The 15,306-nt window shown below is 42.5% G+C and overlaps 1 protein-coding gene across 1 annotated transcript in view; it reads right to left on the bottom strand.

The window, feature by feature from the left end:
• SH3BGRL2 (SH3 domain binding glutamate-rich protein like 2) overlaps positions 1 to 14,709 on the bottom strand; it is a 39,293-nt gene extending 24,584 nt beyond the window's left edge. Inside the window, exons 1-2 of the mRNA XM_008580789.1 lie at positions 14,669 to 14,709; positions 14,163 to 14,595 (exon numbers count right to left, since the gene is read on the bottom strand). Of these exons, the coding sequence (XP_008579011.1) occupies positions 14,163 to 14,595; positions 14,669 to 14,709 (474 nt within the window). The remainder of the gene's footprint in view (positions 1 to 14,162; positions 14,596 to 14,668) is intronic.
• Positions 14,710 to 15,306: the final 597 nt, after the last annotated feature.

The following is a 15,306-nucleotide window of genomic DNA, read 5'->3' as shown; positions in this document are numbered from 1 at the left end:
GGGGGGGGGGGGGGGGGGGTGTGGAGAAAAAAGAAGCCTGGTGCATTTATACATAGTCAAAAGAATAGTGAGAGAAAATGCTGAACAGGTAGGTCTGAATGAGATCACAGGGGCCCAAAACGCCAAGCCAAAAAGTTAAGCCTTAAAGCTGTAAGCTCTGAAGGGCCAGTAAGGTTTGTCTAGGCTTTCTGAACCTAACTAAGGCACAGACTTAATCTTGTTAACAGGATGATGGGTTTTTTTCCCTTTAATGGAAAAGGAATTCAAAAGGTTAATTATTAATCACATCATCCCTGTTAATTACCTCCTAGACCCAAGCTCACCACTAAAACATCCCTGTGAAATTAACTATAGAGCTCCCTTTTGTCTTGTTCTTAACTCTACAGGAAACACATGCAAATGGGAAAAAAGGTCCCACCAAGTCTGAAACAAAGGCCAGCACGATATTCACATCAAATTCACTTCTTTGACAAAAAAGAAAAGGGAAGGTGACATCTATTCCAGTTCACAAGCTCATACAAAATATTCTGAAAAAAAGTCTTTTAATTTTCCACTGGAGGCTTTTAAGTGAAATTCTCTAGAATCTTAAAAACAGGCACCTTTCCAATTTGAGAGTTGTTATTTTTCTGTCTGGCTCTGAATATGACTTTCTTTACCCTCATCCAAATAAATATACCTGACATGTCACTTACCAACAGGATAGGTAATTTTAGGACAATATTCCATATGACCTTGTGTTGTCCTGTTTTCTGTGTTCTTCTTTTCTCCTCAATTAGATTATTAGTTGTTTGGGGGGAAGGATCACACCACATACTCATCCTGTATTCCGAATAGCTTGAACACTGTGCAACAGAAGGTAATCATAAATACACAGGAACTGAATAACTCAATTTCTAAAACACATATACCCTAAAGACTCAATTCTGTATCATTCGTATTGGTTTGTGTGTGGAATGGACGAAAAATTTGAAATTCAGAGCTAGAAGAGATATTTTTTAAAAAATAATCAAAACCAATTCTTAAAAAATAACATTAACATTATTAGTCATTTGGGAGATGCAAATCAAAACCACACTGAGATACCACTACACACCCACTAAATCTTCAGATATCTCAAGAGTGGGAAATCTAGGTTATTTTCTGTGTAAGAAAGATATCTGCCAGCATTGAAAACATTTCCTCAAAAATTTTCAAAACACTGTGTTAACAAAAAACGAATGGGTTTCAGACTCTGCAACCAGATAGTGACTTCTAGCCTACATGAACCTTAGTAAAAGTCAGTTTGGGGTCTTGTTAAGGCTATGTTCCATCTAACTCACAACTATAGAACAATTTTTTTTTCCTTAATTAAATCTTAATAGCTCACTTAAAGTTGAAAAAAATCACAAAAGACCAGAGAATTATTGCCAAATTAAATTTAAATGACACTCATAATAATAATAATGGCTGCTATTTCGTTAAGCTCCAGCAACTTTACAAATAGGGATTCTGAGACCCAGAGAAATGAAATGACTTGCTAAACCACCTGCCCATTTGGGTACCAGAGCCATAATTCAAATCCAGGTCTTTCTGCTCCTGAAGTCCACATTCTTTCCCTGTACCTGTCACCTCATTTCTATCACACAAATTTCTTTTACCTACTGAGCTTATGAGGCTCTTGCAGTGAATTACATGTAAAGAATCTGATCTCAGAAAGAGAGATGGCTGACAATAAACAAAGCACAAAGATCCTGAAACAATTAAACAGGACAGACGAAGTGTGTGAGCAGCAGCTTCACTGACCACTCCTGCTGGCCCCCTGCCTTCCCCTCTGCCTTCTCTTGCACATTGACTGCATCTTTCCCTTTAAAAATGGAGGCTTCCTACACTACCCAGGCCGTCTCTTCCCTCCCCTCCAACCGCCAGCAGCCCCAACTCTGGCCTCCTGTCTTGCTACTGCTAAGCTAATTTCTGGAATCCTGCTCACAGAGCCAACTGTCTAGCTCTCTTGATCCTGTTCGAGATGCCAATTGTAAAGCTAGGTGACCACACTAGTTGTCAGGCTCTTTTACCTGCTGGTAATCCTGCACCAACTGGGCCAATGGTTGAGCTCAGGCTGGGTCTGGAGCTCCGGACCCCTCAAGCACATTCACAGACTGGGTCACAAACCCTTCACACGCCAGGCTGGGTCACCAGACCCCAAACACGCAGGTCGTTGACCTAGGTAACCAGCCACAAGGTCCTTGGAAGCTGCAGGTCTGGAAAAACATGGCCACGCAGGGCTGGCGCCCAAGGCAGTAAAACACCAGCCAAAGCAGTGCTGTTCAGGAGCACTCACTCCACCCACACAATGTTTACCCAACCACCCTGAACCGGCTCCAAGGCAAGGGGAGCCTGACCAAACCATTCCACCTTCCCAACACCTCCACTTCCCACTCCCTGCCTTGCACTGAACTCCCACTGCAGGCTGCAATATACCAACACAGTCCTTCTACCCAAAGGAAACTTTTTTGCAGGACAGAAAACAGGTTATAATCAGCCCATGGAAAACACTTCTCCCAGGAACCCAGAGTCTACGATGGAAAGGATGAGGGCACACACCACCACCACCACTATTTGTCCCAGAAGATCTCAATTGCCCAAAACATCACAATATTCTAAATATCTCTGCCCTTGATCCCAGTTCTGGGTTCCAGCCATCTCAGACAACCTTCCTTCTCACATATTACCCTATTGCCCTCCCAACCCATCCTGCTTCAACACATCAAGTCAGTTCTACTCAACTTACCACACACAGCCAGAGAATCACATTTGAGGCAAATTATACATTTAGTTTCAGGACATCCAACAAAACATTAAATAGTTCCTTCTGAGCACTGCTTATTCTCAGTTCCCTTTAACCTGTGATTCCTTCCTCTGGCTGATAGGAAGAGGATAGCATAGAACTGGGTGTCTGGACCTTCTGGGTTCTACACAAGGCAAGCTATTCCAAGTTTCAGTTTCCTACTCTAAGAGGCAGAGAAAGAGAATATGAATAGCTACTATACCAAGTTACTTTAAGGAATACAAATAACAAATGAAAGCCTCCTCGTACTTCCTGCCCATGGTGTGAATGGAAGTTTATTATTATCCTTATGAAATACTAGCTTTCCATTTCAAACCATACTCCTTTTAGTTTTTATCTCTCTGCAGAAGCAAAGCCTTTGCTTGCACAGTCATGACACTGCTCAACAGCTGAGTGGGGACCCCTGGAGCTGCTCTTTAGGAGTCCTGACCCATTCTCTTTCTTTAGCTTGAGCTCATACACTGTTATTTTAGCCTGCTTGCTGGATTAGTATGACCCAGGTTCTCACTGATCTCTGGTCAGTGGTTCTTCTGATGGGCAATGTAAGGTAAGAAAAAAGCACTGGGAACAAAATCAGAAGGCAAGGGTTTGAATCTAGATTCCACCATTGAGCTGAATGATCCTTGGCATGGTACTTAATCACCCTGTGAGTATAGTAAATCATCAGTTCATATGGCAACTTTAAGGATTAAATAACCTACAGGAAAAATCCTACCACATTGCTGGACACAGGTAAACAACAATTGTTCACCTGCCCTTTCAATGCTCCAAGGCTCAGCACAGTGAGCCCCCCTATTCCAGGTGTCTTCTCTCTCTCCTGTCTCCATCATGTTTTTCAAGTAAGCCCCCCTACCTCTTCTACCATCATCCACCTGCCCATCTGCCAGATCTGTTAAGTACCCAACCTATGTTTCAGAAGCATTCAAAATTCACAGTGTCATGGTCAGTATTCTGGAAAATACCACTCATCTTTATTACACACAGAAACCCTGGCCCTTCTCTGTCAGTCCCCCCCTCCCCCAAGTTTGGAGTGAGAGACAAGGCAGAATGTTTGCAGAGGATATTACCCATAAACTCAACTTGATGTCTCATATTCCTCTACCCTGTTACTCACAGACTCAAAATATTCTGTATTTAGTTACATGAATCTGAAAGACAGGGTCCAAGTGCAGACTCTAAGATAGGGATGGCAAATATGTGACATAAACCCTGATTCTCCCTCCTCTGGTGCCAAAGCAGGCACCAACAATCAATCACACTGTTTTCCTGCTGATCCCAGACACAGCTCCAAAACCCCCTCCCAACTCTCCAGGCAGCCCTATCCATCAGAGTTGTCATGTGGGATGAAATCTATTCGCCAAGTTTGTGAAGCCTTAAATAAAGCCCAAACTCTAAAACCACGTACTATGTACAGCAAAGAATAGTGACCATTTGCATAGTATTAAGCACTTTGTAGGCAGTAAAGAAATATAATTTAAATGACTCATGTATAATATGCTGTGTACCTATTAAAATGTTCAAAAATTACAGTAGAACTCTAAATGGTATGTTTGGGAAATAACCTGTTCAAACTGTAATGTTCTTATTAATTCAAGTTTAAGTAGAAAACCCTTTACACTTAAGTTTACTAAAAACTCTCCTAAATTATACCAGCATGCATCTTTGGCTTAGTAAGTACTACAGACTTTACATACTTTTCTAAATAAAGATCTCACACAGTTCAAGGTCATGACTTTTTATTACTGTTATTGCTATTACTACTGATGATATAATAGGAATAACAGGTAATATGCACTGACACTCAATATGTACCTGGCTCTCTGCTAAATGCTTTATGTAGAATCATTCATTCAAGGCTCATAGCAATCTCATGTATAAGGTACCATTCCTCACTTTTGCACATTAAGAGGTTACTTGCCTAAGGTCATGTCCTTCATCAGTGGCAGAGCTAGGATTTGGACTCAGCCTTTGCTTTAACCATGATGCTACACTGCCCTCCAATGACGGATGTACCACAGATGAGACAGAAGTAGGTGTGTGGGTTGAACAAAAGTGACTCCAGAATTAAATAAATCAGCACATACTCAATCCAAACACCTGTTTTGGCTAGTAAGTAGTTTATTATATATAGTATATAAAAGGAGAGTGCAACCCAAACTCCTGTCAATTGGATGTCCAGGCTTATGGAGGTGACCAATTCTCCCACTCGAAGGAACTGTACTGATGAATGTAATTATTAAAGCAGAAAACCAGCAAGCTTCAATCCACACAGGAATGTCATAAATGAACAAGACCACACTCCCACTTCTTGTGCAACCCACAGAAGGAAAACAAACTTAGAAACTATGCTGGTTGCTGTTGCTTTGGATTTTGTTTTGCTTTGTTTTGTTTTTAATATTAGATTGATATGCAGCGATAGCTGCTGACTTTAACTATATTTGCACTTACCAAATACCACTGAAATGACCTGTCAAGCAAGACAACTAATTGGGTCCCTTACTCTCAGCCCTCTACTCCCAAACCCACTAGATGCAAGATGACACAAAGCCATTTCCAAGATTTGGGCAATCACCCAGTAGGAAATGGAAAACACATCCTGAAGTAGTTAGAGCCCTCTGCCCTCAGTCACAGCCAGCATTCCATTTCTGCTTCAGGAGCTCTGAAGCAGTGCTGGCAGAGGGCCCATGAAGATTCTGCAGCACAGCAGACACACCCTGCTGTATACCTTGCCCTGCTCTTCCACTCTCAGGGGTCAGTTCCAGGAAAGCCCCCTTTGGGGTTCTGCCAGATACTGAGCCAGCCCAAAAGAGTCAGATCCTCTCAGGAATAAGATGCCAATGGTTATACAGGGAACTAGATCCAAGGGACCAACCAAATTGTTCCAGAGTCCCCCAGGAGCTGCACCAGCCTAAAAGTACCTGTGTTTATAGGTAGGTGGGGCCCCATCTGGCTGCATGCTGGCACCTAAGTTCTGCTTTCTGTCCTACTGCAAAGCTGTCATGAGTCCAGAAGGGAAACATTCAACTAAGTGTTTTTCCTAGGTTAATTTTTCTTTTTTTTTTTTAGAGTTTGGAAAAAAGCAATCAAATATAAAAGAGATAACAATACTAACCCTTTAAATTACCACAGTCTAGTTCCTGAGTAGCCAGTGCTGGCAGATAAACTTAGATAAGCCTATTAAGAAAAGGAGACAGAAGGGAAGCTGCACTGATTTAAATTAGATTGCTAAATTGCTAGCTAGTACAGGCTTCCAATCTTGAATGCCTCCCCTCCTATCCCCACCTCTCCTAGTCACCCCTCCCCCCAAATAGGCAATGGTACATACTAGTCACTGTTTAAAAAACACTAAACAGAAAGGTTCTATGACATGTTCTTAAACTACAACTAGAACAAAGACCCAAAAAAGACAATTGTACATAATCAGAAGTAGAACATTTTCCTCAAATGTTAACAATCGTTTGCCATTTCATAGAAAAAGTAAATTTCTAATTTGGAAAGCTAAGGTCCCGCTTTGCATAATGGATAAATAGTATAATATAAAACTAATTACAGAAAAATAATGAACACAGGAATGAGATTTAAATCAGAACAACTTTAGTTTCTAACTAACTCCACAACGAAAATAACACCCATTAATACAGTTTCTACTCAAAAATTGCTGAAGCCTATGCTGATTTTAGAGCTTGGTGGGTGACTTTTTAAAAACTGACATTTAGTGTTGAGTGAATATAGTTAATAATAGTATATTATACATTTCAAAGTTGCTGAGAGTAAATTTCAAATGTTCCCACCACAATAAATAATATGTATTTGAGGTGATGGACATGTTAATTAGCTTGATTTAATTATTCTACATTGTATTCATAAATCATAACATCACTTTGTATCCCATAAATATACACAACTATAATTTGTCAATCTATAAAAAAATGTTTTTAATAATATAAAATAAATGACTGCAACAAAATAGACATTTAGCATGCAAACTAATAATTTCTTGATCGCTTTTTAAAACCTGCATTTCAAAATAAAGGTTTTCGTTTTTGGGTTTTTTTGTGATCGCAACCCTTGGCTTGGTGTCACCCGCACCACGCTCAGCCATTGAGCACACAGGCATCCCTATATAGGATCCGAACCCGCAGCCTTGGCGCCCCCCAGCGCCGCTGCCCTTCCAGCACCACACTCTCCCGAGTGAGCCACGGGGTCAGCCCTCAAAATAAAGTATTTTAAACTTTCATATATAATGATCAGTAAGACATGCTAATTTTTATTTTAAGAAGTGAAACATCCACTGTGAATCTTGGTATTTTTCTATTCTGTCATCCATTTCTAACTTGACAGAAAAAAACACAATTCATTTTACAACTTTTTACATATTAAACACAAAAAAACTAAAGAAATATTCTTTAGAGTTAGTATCTCACACTGCTTCCCGCTGAACAGTTACTTTTCCCCCCCAACAACAGTTGTTTTCCTTTTCTGTTTTTGATTTTACAAAAGTAAAAAACAGAAAAAAAAAATAAGACTTATGTAGTCTTACATTCCTGCAATCCCTGGAAACCACCTTGTTCTTCATATTATATACATTTGTCAAAATTTAGTTTCCCCGGGCCGAGCCTGTGGCGCACTCGGGAGAGTGCAGCGCTGGGAGCACGACAGCGCTCCCGCCACGGGTTCGGATCCTATATAGGGATGGCCGGTGCGATGCGCTCACTGGCTGAGCGCGGTGCAGCCGGTCACAAAAAAAAAAAGGACAAAAGAAAAAAAAAAAAAAAAATTTAGTTTCCTCACATAAATTGAAATGCTTATTTAAAGTGTCCAAAGCCAAATGGATAAAAAGCTCCTAATTTCATAAAGGAATCCATGCCCTTTGCTGTGGTTTGAATGTCCCTCCAAGCTCATGTTGGAACTTAACCCCCAATATGGTGGTGGAAAGTAGAGCCTTTAAGAGGTGATTGGGGGCCGGCCCGGTGGCGCACTGCTACAGTGCGCCACTTGAGAGCGCAGTGGCGCTCCCGCCAAGGGTTCGGATCCCACATACAGACCGGTTCCCGCTCACTGGCTGAGCGAGGTGCGGGCGCAACACCGAGGGTTGCGATCCCGTCGCCAGTCCCAGTCCGGTACGGGCGCGACACTGAGGGTTGCGATCCGTTGCCAGACACGAAAAAAGACAAAAAAAAAAGAGGTGATTGGATCTCAAGGACTATGCTCTCATGAATGGATTAATCCATTCATGGAGTAATGGGTTAATGGTTTAATAGATTATCATAGGTGTGGACTGGTGGCTTTATAAGTAGAGCAAGTGAGCACATTAACAAGCACTCTTGCCATTCTCATCATGTGCGACCCTGAATTGCCAGTGGACTCTGCAGAGAGTTCCCACCAAGAAGAAGATATACACTCTGGACCTTGGACTTCACAGCCTTTGAAACTGTAAGAAATAAATTTCATTTCTTTATAAATTACTGACTTTTAGTTATTCAGTTATAAGCAACAGAAAATGAACTAATATATCCTTGATGATATTTATATTTACAAGTTCATTATCGTAGAATGGAAAAACACATCAAATTTGGGAAATATTAAAATGTACCAGAAAAACTAAAGACAGGTCATCACTTGGGATATTGATAAATCTTCCTTTCTAGCAACAGACCTTAGACATAGACTGCAATTCCATATACTCCAATATTCAGATACTGACTTTCAGATTCAAGAAATTTGCCCATAGTCTTTCCAATTAAAGGTAGAAAATTCCTTGGGCCAGCCTGTGGCTCACTTGGGAGAGTGTGGTGCTGATAACACCAAGGCCACGGGTTCGGATCCCATATAGGGATGGCCGGTTTGCTCACTGGCTGAGCATGGTGCTGACACCACCAAGTCAAGGGTTAAGACCCCCTTACCGGTCATCTTTAAAAAAAAAAAAAAAAAGGTAGAAAATTCCAACAACTAGTCTTTTTATTTCAACCCTCATGTTGCATGCTGTTATGGGTTTAATTGCATCCCCCCAAAAGATGGTGAAGTCCTAACCCTTAGTACCTTTGAATGTGACATTATTTTGAAATAGGATCTCTGCATATGATCAAGTTAAGATGAAGTTAACCCTCATGAGTAGAGCCCATTTGGGTGGGCTCTATTTCAATATGACTGTGTCCTTATGTAATGGAGAAATTTGGACACAGATACATACATATATACAGAGACAGACACACAGGGAGAAAAACATGTGAATGTGAAGGCAGAAATCACGGTGATACATTTACAAGCCAAGGAATGCCAAAGATTGCCAGCAAACCACCAGAAGCAGGAGACAGGCATAGAACAGATTGTCCCTCACAGCCCTCAAGAAGCAACCCTGCCTGCCAATACCTTGATTTCAGGCTTCTAGCTTCCAGAACAGTGAGATAAATTTCTGTTATTTAAGCCCCCCCCCCACCCATTTTTGGTACTTTGTTAACAGCAGCCCTGGGAAACTAATACATACGCCTTCTCAGCCTGACCTTCCATTACAACCACGTCCTGGCCCTTGGACCCCAACTTATCCCTGCTTCTCCTGATTACCCCTCGTATACTCCCACCTCTTCCCTAACCCTCCTCCACACTCTTCTGCCAATGCTCTTCAGCACTGTTTCTCATCAGGGGTACCACTGGCATTTTGGATGGGGCAGTATCCAAAATGTCAAGCATCCCTGATACTCTCATTTCCCCAGGCTGTGACAGAGCCTACAGGGGAGAACCTATGATCCTGAATATCTACAGTCATCCGCCTGCCAGGCTTTGACTCAGGGTCCCACCACCTACTGTATGATCTCAATCAGGTCAGTTCACTTCAGTCTCTTCATCTACAAAACAGGAATAAACAAACACCTTGTTGTATGGCAGTGAGGATCTGATGAGCTGAAGATCCTAGAGAGCCCCAGCATACCCTCACTAGCTCTTTAAGGTATTACAGTAATTTAGGAATTAATACCCAGTCTATTCTACATGATCATAACCTGACTTTAACTGCCTTGGAACTCTTTTCTGAGGCTTCCTTACATAGTGAAGCTCCACTGAATATATTCTGTGAGGATGCAACAGCTAAATGCAAAGCAGTAGGTATACATTTTAAAATTGCAAAGAGCAAAGGACTCTGAACTTACTTTGTATGTGTTCCCTTCCCATACCCACCCTCACTTGAAATCACTGTTGCAGCTCTGGATAAAATTCCATGTTTTCCAACTTTGTTTCCAATTTCTTTGTATCTTTTTCTCCCGGGTACTGTGGCTATCCAACATCCAAGGATATACTGCTGTCTGGCTCACTCCACTCTGCACATGCAAACAATCCCAATGCAGCATCAGTCCTTCATTCTCCACGATTAAATGGTTTGCATCTCAAGTCTCTGAGCTGGAGAGATGGCACTGATTTGTGCCATGAGGGCAGAGTCCATGTCTGTTCTCCTGACTATCACATACACCTGGCATCTAACATTATCTAACACAGAGCCTGGTTAAGTAGGTTTTCAATGATTGTTTGATAAATACTTGAATCAATCGATGCATGAATGAGTGCATGGCTGAATGAATTCATGAATGAATGCATTCAGAAGTCAGGAATCTGGCTTCCAACTAAATCTCAGCTCTGCACTGACCAGACATAAATGACCTCGGGGTAAGCCACTTAATCTCTGTACCAAAGCTTCCTTTTCTATAAAATTAGGTAGTTGGACTTCACTACAAATCTCTTTAGGTTACCCTTCAACTCTAACTGAGCCCAGGAATTTTAATGAGCAGTAAAATATTTTGTTTTTTGAGAAATTTTAGTCAAGGCAAGTAGGAAGATAAACGGCTCTTCTGAAATCACATATTAGGTATCCCCTCTGCCAGATAGCACATTTCCAGGCAGCAGACAGGCTGCAAATACTGAAGACATCTCCGAGATGCTGAGCACTATGGAGTTTGTTATCATTGGCTTCTTTCAAGGACTTAAGAGTCACCTTGTCCTCAAAAGAGGTCCATGAGGACTTCTGCTGCCCATCCCCCAACCCACCCAAAGCCCCTCCCTTTCCAACCTGAGCAAGAAGGGCTCAGGAACTCTCTCAGGCTCCAAATCTAACTCAATTCCTCTTCCTGCCATCTGCCTAAGGCTCCCACATGCATATTTTATGATTTCTGGCATATTTCCTCCTTATCTGACATCCTGCAATGCATCCCTCTGCCGCCTATATTATTTCCATCTCTGGTAAGAATGTTCCTGAAAGAGGCACATGTCCTCAGACTGTACTTTATTACTGTTGGTCTTATCTTTCCCATCTTATCTCCTCACCTGGTCTGTGAGAGGACAGAGACCGCACTCTCCATTCGCCTCTAGTTCCCCATAAGACCAAGAAAAGAGCTGGCAAGCAGCAGACCCTCAGAAAGTATTTATTGAATGAATAAATTAATGAAATAATTGACCGATTTCAATGTCTTTAAATTAAAAAGTTACATTAACATATTTCCTGGACAAAGTTTCCAAGCCTTCCCCTTTCAGGTGTACATCCAGAATAAATTAAATTTTAAAATGACATTTCTATGAATAAACTATTTTCTTAGAACTGAAATAAAATGTCCCTCCACAACAACATAAATGACAGCAACATTTACGCTGCGTAAGAAATCCGATTTTCAGGCATCCATAGCATAATAATGTGCCAGGCTTTTATTTCCTAATAAAAGCAGACTCCACCTGGAGCTGGGGAAAATAAAAGGCAATCACCCGGTGGTGTTAGTTTTTTCAGCTGTTGAAGCTAGAGTGCTCAAGGGAATCAGAACAAGACAGGAAGATTTTCTCTAAATAGACTCTTTAAATCTATTGCTGATTGGAGCAGAACATCTTTTTGGAAATCCCTGGGACTTCCTTAGCTAAGTCTAATTCTAGTCACATTCCCTCCTTGTGGTTTAATAGACTTCAGCTAAAATCAAATTGACTTGGAAACCAAATTATTTGTTCTCCCATGCACTTGCTGGTCACGGTTGGGAACTGAATAAAATAGTGCCAACAGTCAACCCAACACTGCTGGAGGGAAAACATTTCGGCTATGCCCTCAAAGCTTAATATGACCTAATGTTTTATAGCCCCATTAGCCTCCCCAGCTCAAGAGCTGACTTAACCATCTTCAGTATTTCTTAGAAATTGTAATTTTTGCATATGAACATAAAATTAACATTACCAAAGTATCGATATTAGGGAAAAACTGTATATGGATATAGGAGATAACATTACAAATTGGGGAGACTCAGTGAATGAGGATTGTCCAAGACCTGAAAATATCGAGTCTAAGAGCACACCATTAAAATAGATAATTAGTGTTTATGGGCTGTAAGTATGTGGTAACTGAGTACGTCTTCCAGCTCAAATGAAACCATGTCAGAACACATGTTACCTGGCAGGGCAGAGAGGGGACCTGAGACATCACAGTAAAACACCCAATGAAAAGAATAAATTCACTTTGAGGCTAATAGGTATGCTGTTCAAATAAAAGATGCTGTTATAAGAATTCATCCACATTTACTCAACTGACAAAGTCAAAACGTTTTAAAACTAGAGTGCAATCTGAGTTATTCATCAAAATCCTTCATTTTACAGAAGAGAAGCTCAGGCAGAGATGGAGCACCTTATCCAAGCTTAAATTGCTGGTCAGTGCCCACACTAAAACTTACATCTCTTCATTTTAGCTCCATGTGCAAAACACATAACATTAAATTTAAAAATTAAAAAAGGCATACAGTAGGCAGGCAATAAATATTTGTTAATGGAATTAAGGAAAAAGAGATACGAGTTCCAGAAATGTTTTGATATACCAGCTACTTACTAATTATCTACACTTTGACTTACCCAAGGTAGCAAGAGCTTCATACTATAAAGCATCTCTTCTGTAATCATTAAAATGTTATCGGAACAATTACTGAAGCATCCAAGTTGGTGTAACCAAAAGCTTTGTAGCACTCTTTTAAAGGAGTACATTTGAATAAATCTATCCATGAAACAGTACTTGTTTCCAAACACATGAAGTGTAGATTCTATGGGAAAATCTATAAAAGGCAGGGATGACTAAGCAACCCAAATAACTAGAAACACCAAAAACTGTCAGGAGTCTGAGAAACAGAACATGCCTGCACATAAAGATAAGTTGGAGTTTCCCATCTATTGTTCCTAGTGCAATCGGGGGTCTTTGTACTAAAATGTTGGTTTCTTTTTAGATAAAAAGTTGTGGTGTATAAGAATTTTCAAACAATATTTTATTCCATTACTCCACCCCACCCACGTAAGGAACAAATCTGGGACAATCTGTTTGAGCTACTGGGCAGGCAATTGGCCAGACCAAACTTTAAGCAATCAGTATTACACTTTTTGATGTTTTTGATCGTATGTCTCATCAAGGAGCCTCTTAAATCTACAGTTTAACTCTTAGCTAAGGGAACGAAGTCTCAATAATCATGTAAAACACGTGCTACATATCTTAATGGGCTGCCAACTGTACTGCTGAGTATTTCCTTAAAGTCTGACATCTCTGGCTATTTAACTTCTCTTCCTATAGAAGAAAATCCTCCTTTAAAAAGTTAAGAACATCCACCCAGCAGAACAGCTAAAAATAATTAAACAAAGAGACTGACTTAATTACAGATTCCCAAAATAACATTTACCACAGCATTACCTGGGTAAAGAAAACGCACGCGCCTGCCCACACCCACCCCACCGCCCACACGCATACACATTTGTGGCACCCTAGGAAAGAAAGTAACAATGAAAACAAACACCCCTGTCACAACAGAACGAACCTGGTTTGCCGTTCTCTTTGCCCAGATATAAAACTAAAGAAATGTAGTTGGTGGCGGGGAAAGGGAGGGTGGAGATCAATTCACCCTTAAACTTGTTTCACTCAGGAGCTAGGTTGGCAAACCAAAGCGGCCAGAATAGCTCGTATCAAACATAAAACCAGGCTTAACGTCCCCAATCGGGAAGAACAAAACTAAGAGAAGGGGGACTTCCGAAGCTCTGTAATGACCCCTTCCCCAAATTCCCGAGGCACACAACAGTGGCTGGGGGCATCCCCCGGACTCCATTTTCCCGCCGCGCTGTCTCCCTCTCAGGCCGCGCAGGGTGGGCATGTGGATGAGCCCGGGGTCCCCCACCCACCTTTCCTCTCCACCCTTTTCACTGTTGTCTAAGTGTGACGGGTCACCTGCCGGGCGCCGGCTCCCGCGGGCGGACCTCTGCGAGCCAGGACGCGCAAGGGCGAGCACCGCGCGCCTCCCGCAGGACCCGCGCCCTGCGCCCGCGACCCCAGCCCGCCGCCGGCCCCCGCCGTGCTCACCGCCACGAAGCCCGAGGAAGACGCGATGAACACGCGGATGACCATCCTGTCGCTGCGCCCGGGACCGACCCTTTGCCCCAAGGACCCCCGGCTGGCGCGGACGCAGAGGCTGAACCCGGTTAAAGCCCCAGCCGCTGCCGGGAAAAGGGCTGCCGTCGGGGAAGATCGCCGGGATCTGGGTCCCTCTCGCCGGGTCCGCAGATAAAAGCCCAGCGCCGCCCGGCCGCGGGCTGAGGGGGGAGGAGTGGCAGGAGGAGGGAGCCGGCTGCAGGGCGTGACGGGAATTGTAGTTTCCGTCTCTTCCTGGAGCTGGTGCACTGAGCTCCTCCCAGCCCCCTCCGTACTGCGCGTCGATCCGGAACGGGCGCAGGTAGCCCGGGGGAGGCTGTGAGTTGTGGTGGCGAGGAAGCCGGCGAGACAAGGAAAAAGCAAACTAGGCAAAACGGCTTGGTTCAAAGTCCAAGCTTGGTTTCGTATTGCGGTTTATTGGTTTGGAGCCACCCCACCCAGAAACATCAACAGTCACGATCGTTCCGCGGAGATCCATCGTCTTAGGGCCGCCTGCACCCCAGACAAGCCCCAGCGACCTGCAGCCGGCGAGATGGGCGGGCCGGGTTTTCACGGGGGGTGGTGATGGGGTTTTTCCAGCCGCTCTGGAGATTGCAGAAAGGTGATTCTTTTAGGTAAATGAGAGGTTTCTTTTTTTTTCTGTAGACACTGAAAATTAGAAACCCAGATGAGAGCACAACCGATATTTTATTTTTATTAGCAAGTAATTGTAGTAGAAAAAATAAATGCCAAGCGAAATTAGAATCCTATCAAGATCTGGAATCAGGACCCTACCCGCCCCACCCCCTACTCTACACAATGGTTTTGCTTCTGTGCATCTAATATTTACAGCTGAGCCAAATCTGTGGCTTTTTCAAAACTGCTGCACATTCCAGCGCAATCTCCCAGGAGGATGCTGTTAAATGAAAAGCTTTTATGTAGTGGGCAATAGTTTAGGAATAGGTCTTTAGCAGAGTTTTCTGTTTCACAAAAGCTCAAGCCTCTCAGAGTTTCGTGGAAATGAACCAGTTTTCCCTGCAGTGCAGTATTTACTTTCTTCCTTTCAGCAGGGGAGTTTAGCAGAGTTCTAGGAACG

Source organism: Galeopterus variegatus, unplaced genomic scaffold (assembly GCF_000696425.1).
Source record: "Galeopterus variegatus unplaced genomic scaffold, G_variegatus-3.0.2 Scaffold2161, whole genome shotgun sequence".
Classification (NCBI taxonomy): Eukaryota; Metazoa; Chordata; class Mammalia; order Dermoptera; family Cynocephalidae; genus Galeopterus; species Galeopterus variegatus.
The sequence above is the reverse complement of the archived record's forward strand: the minus strand, read 5'-3'. Positions and strand labels throughout refer to the sequence as shown.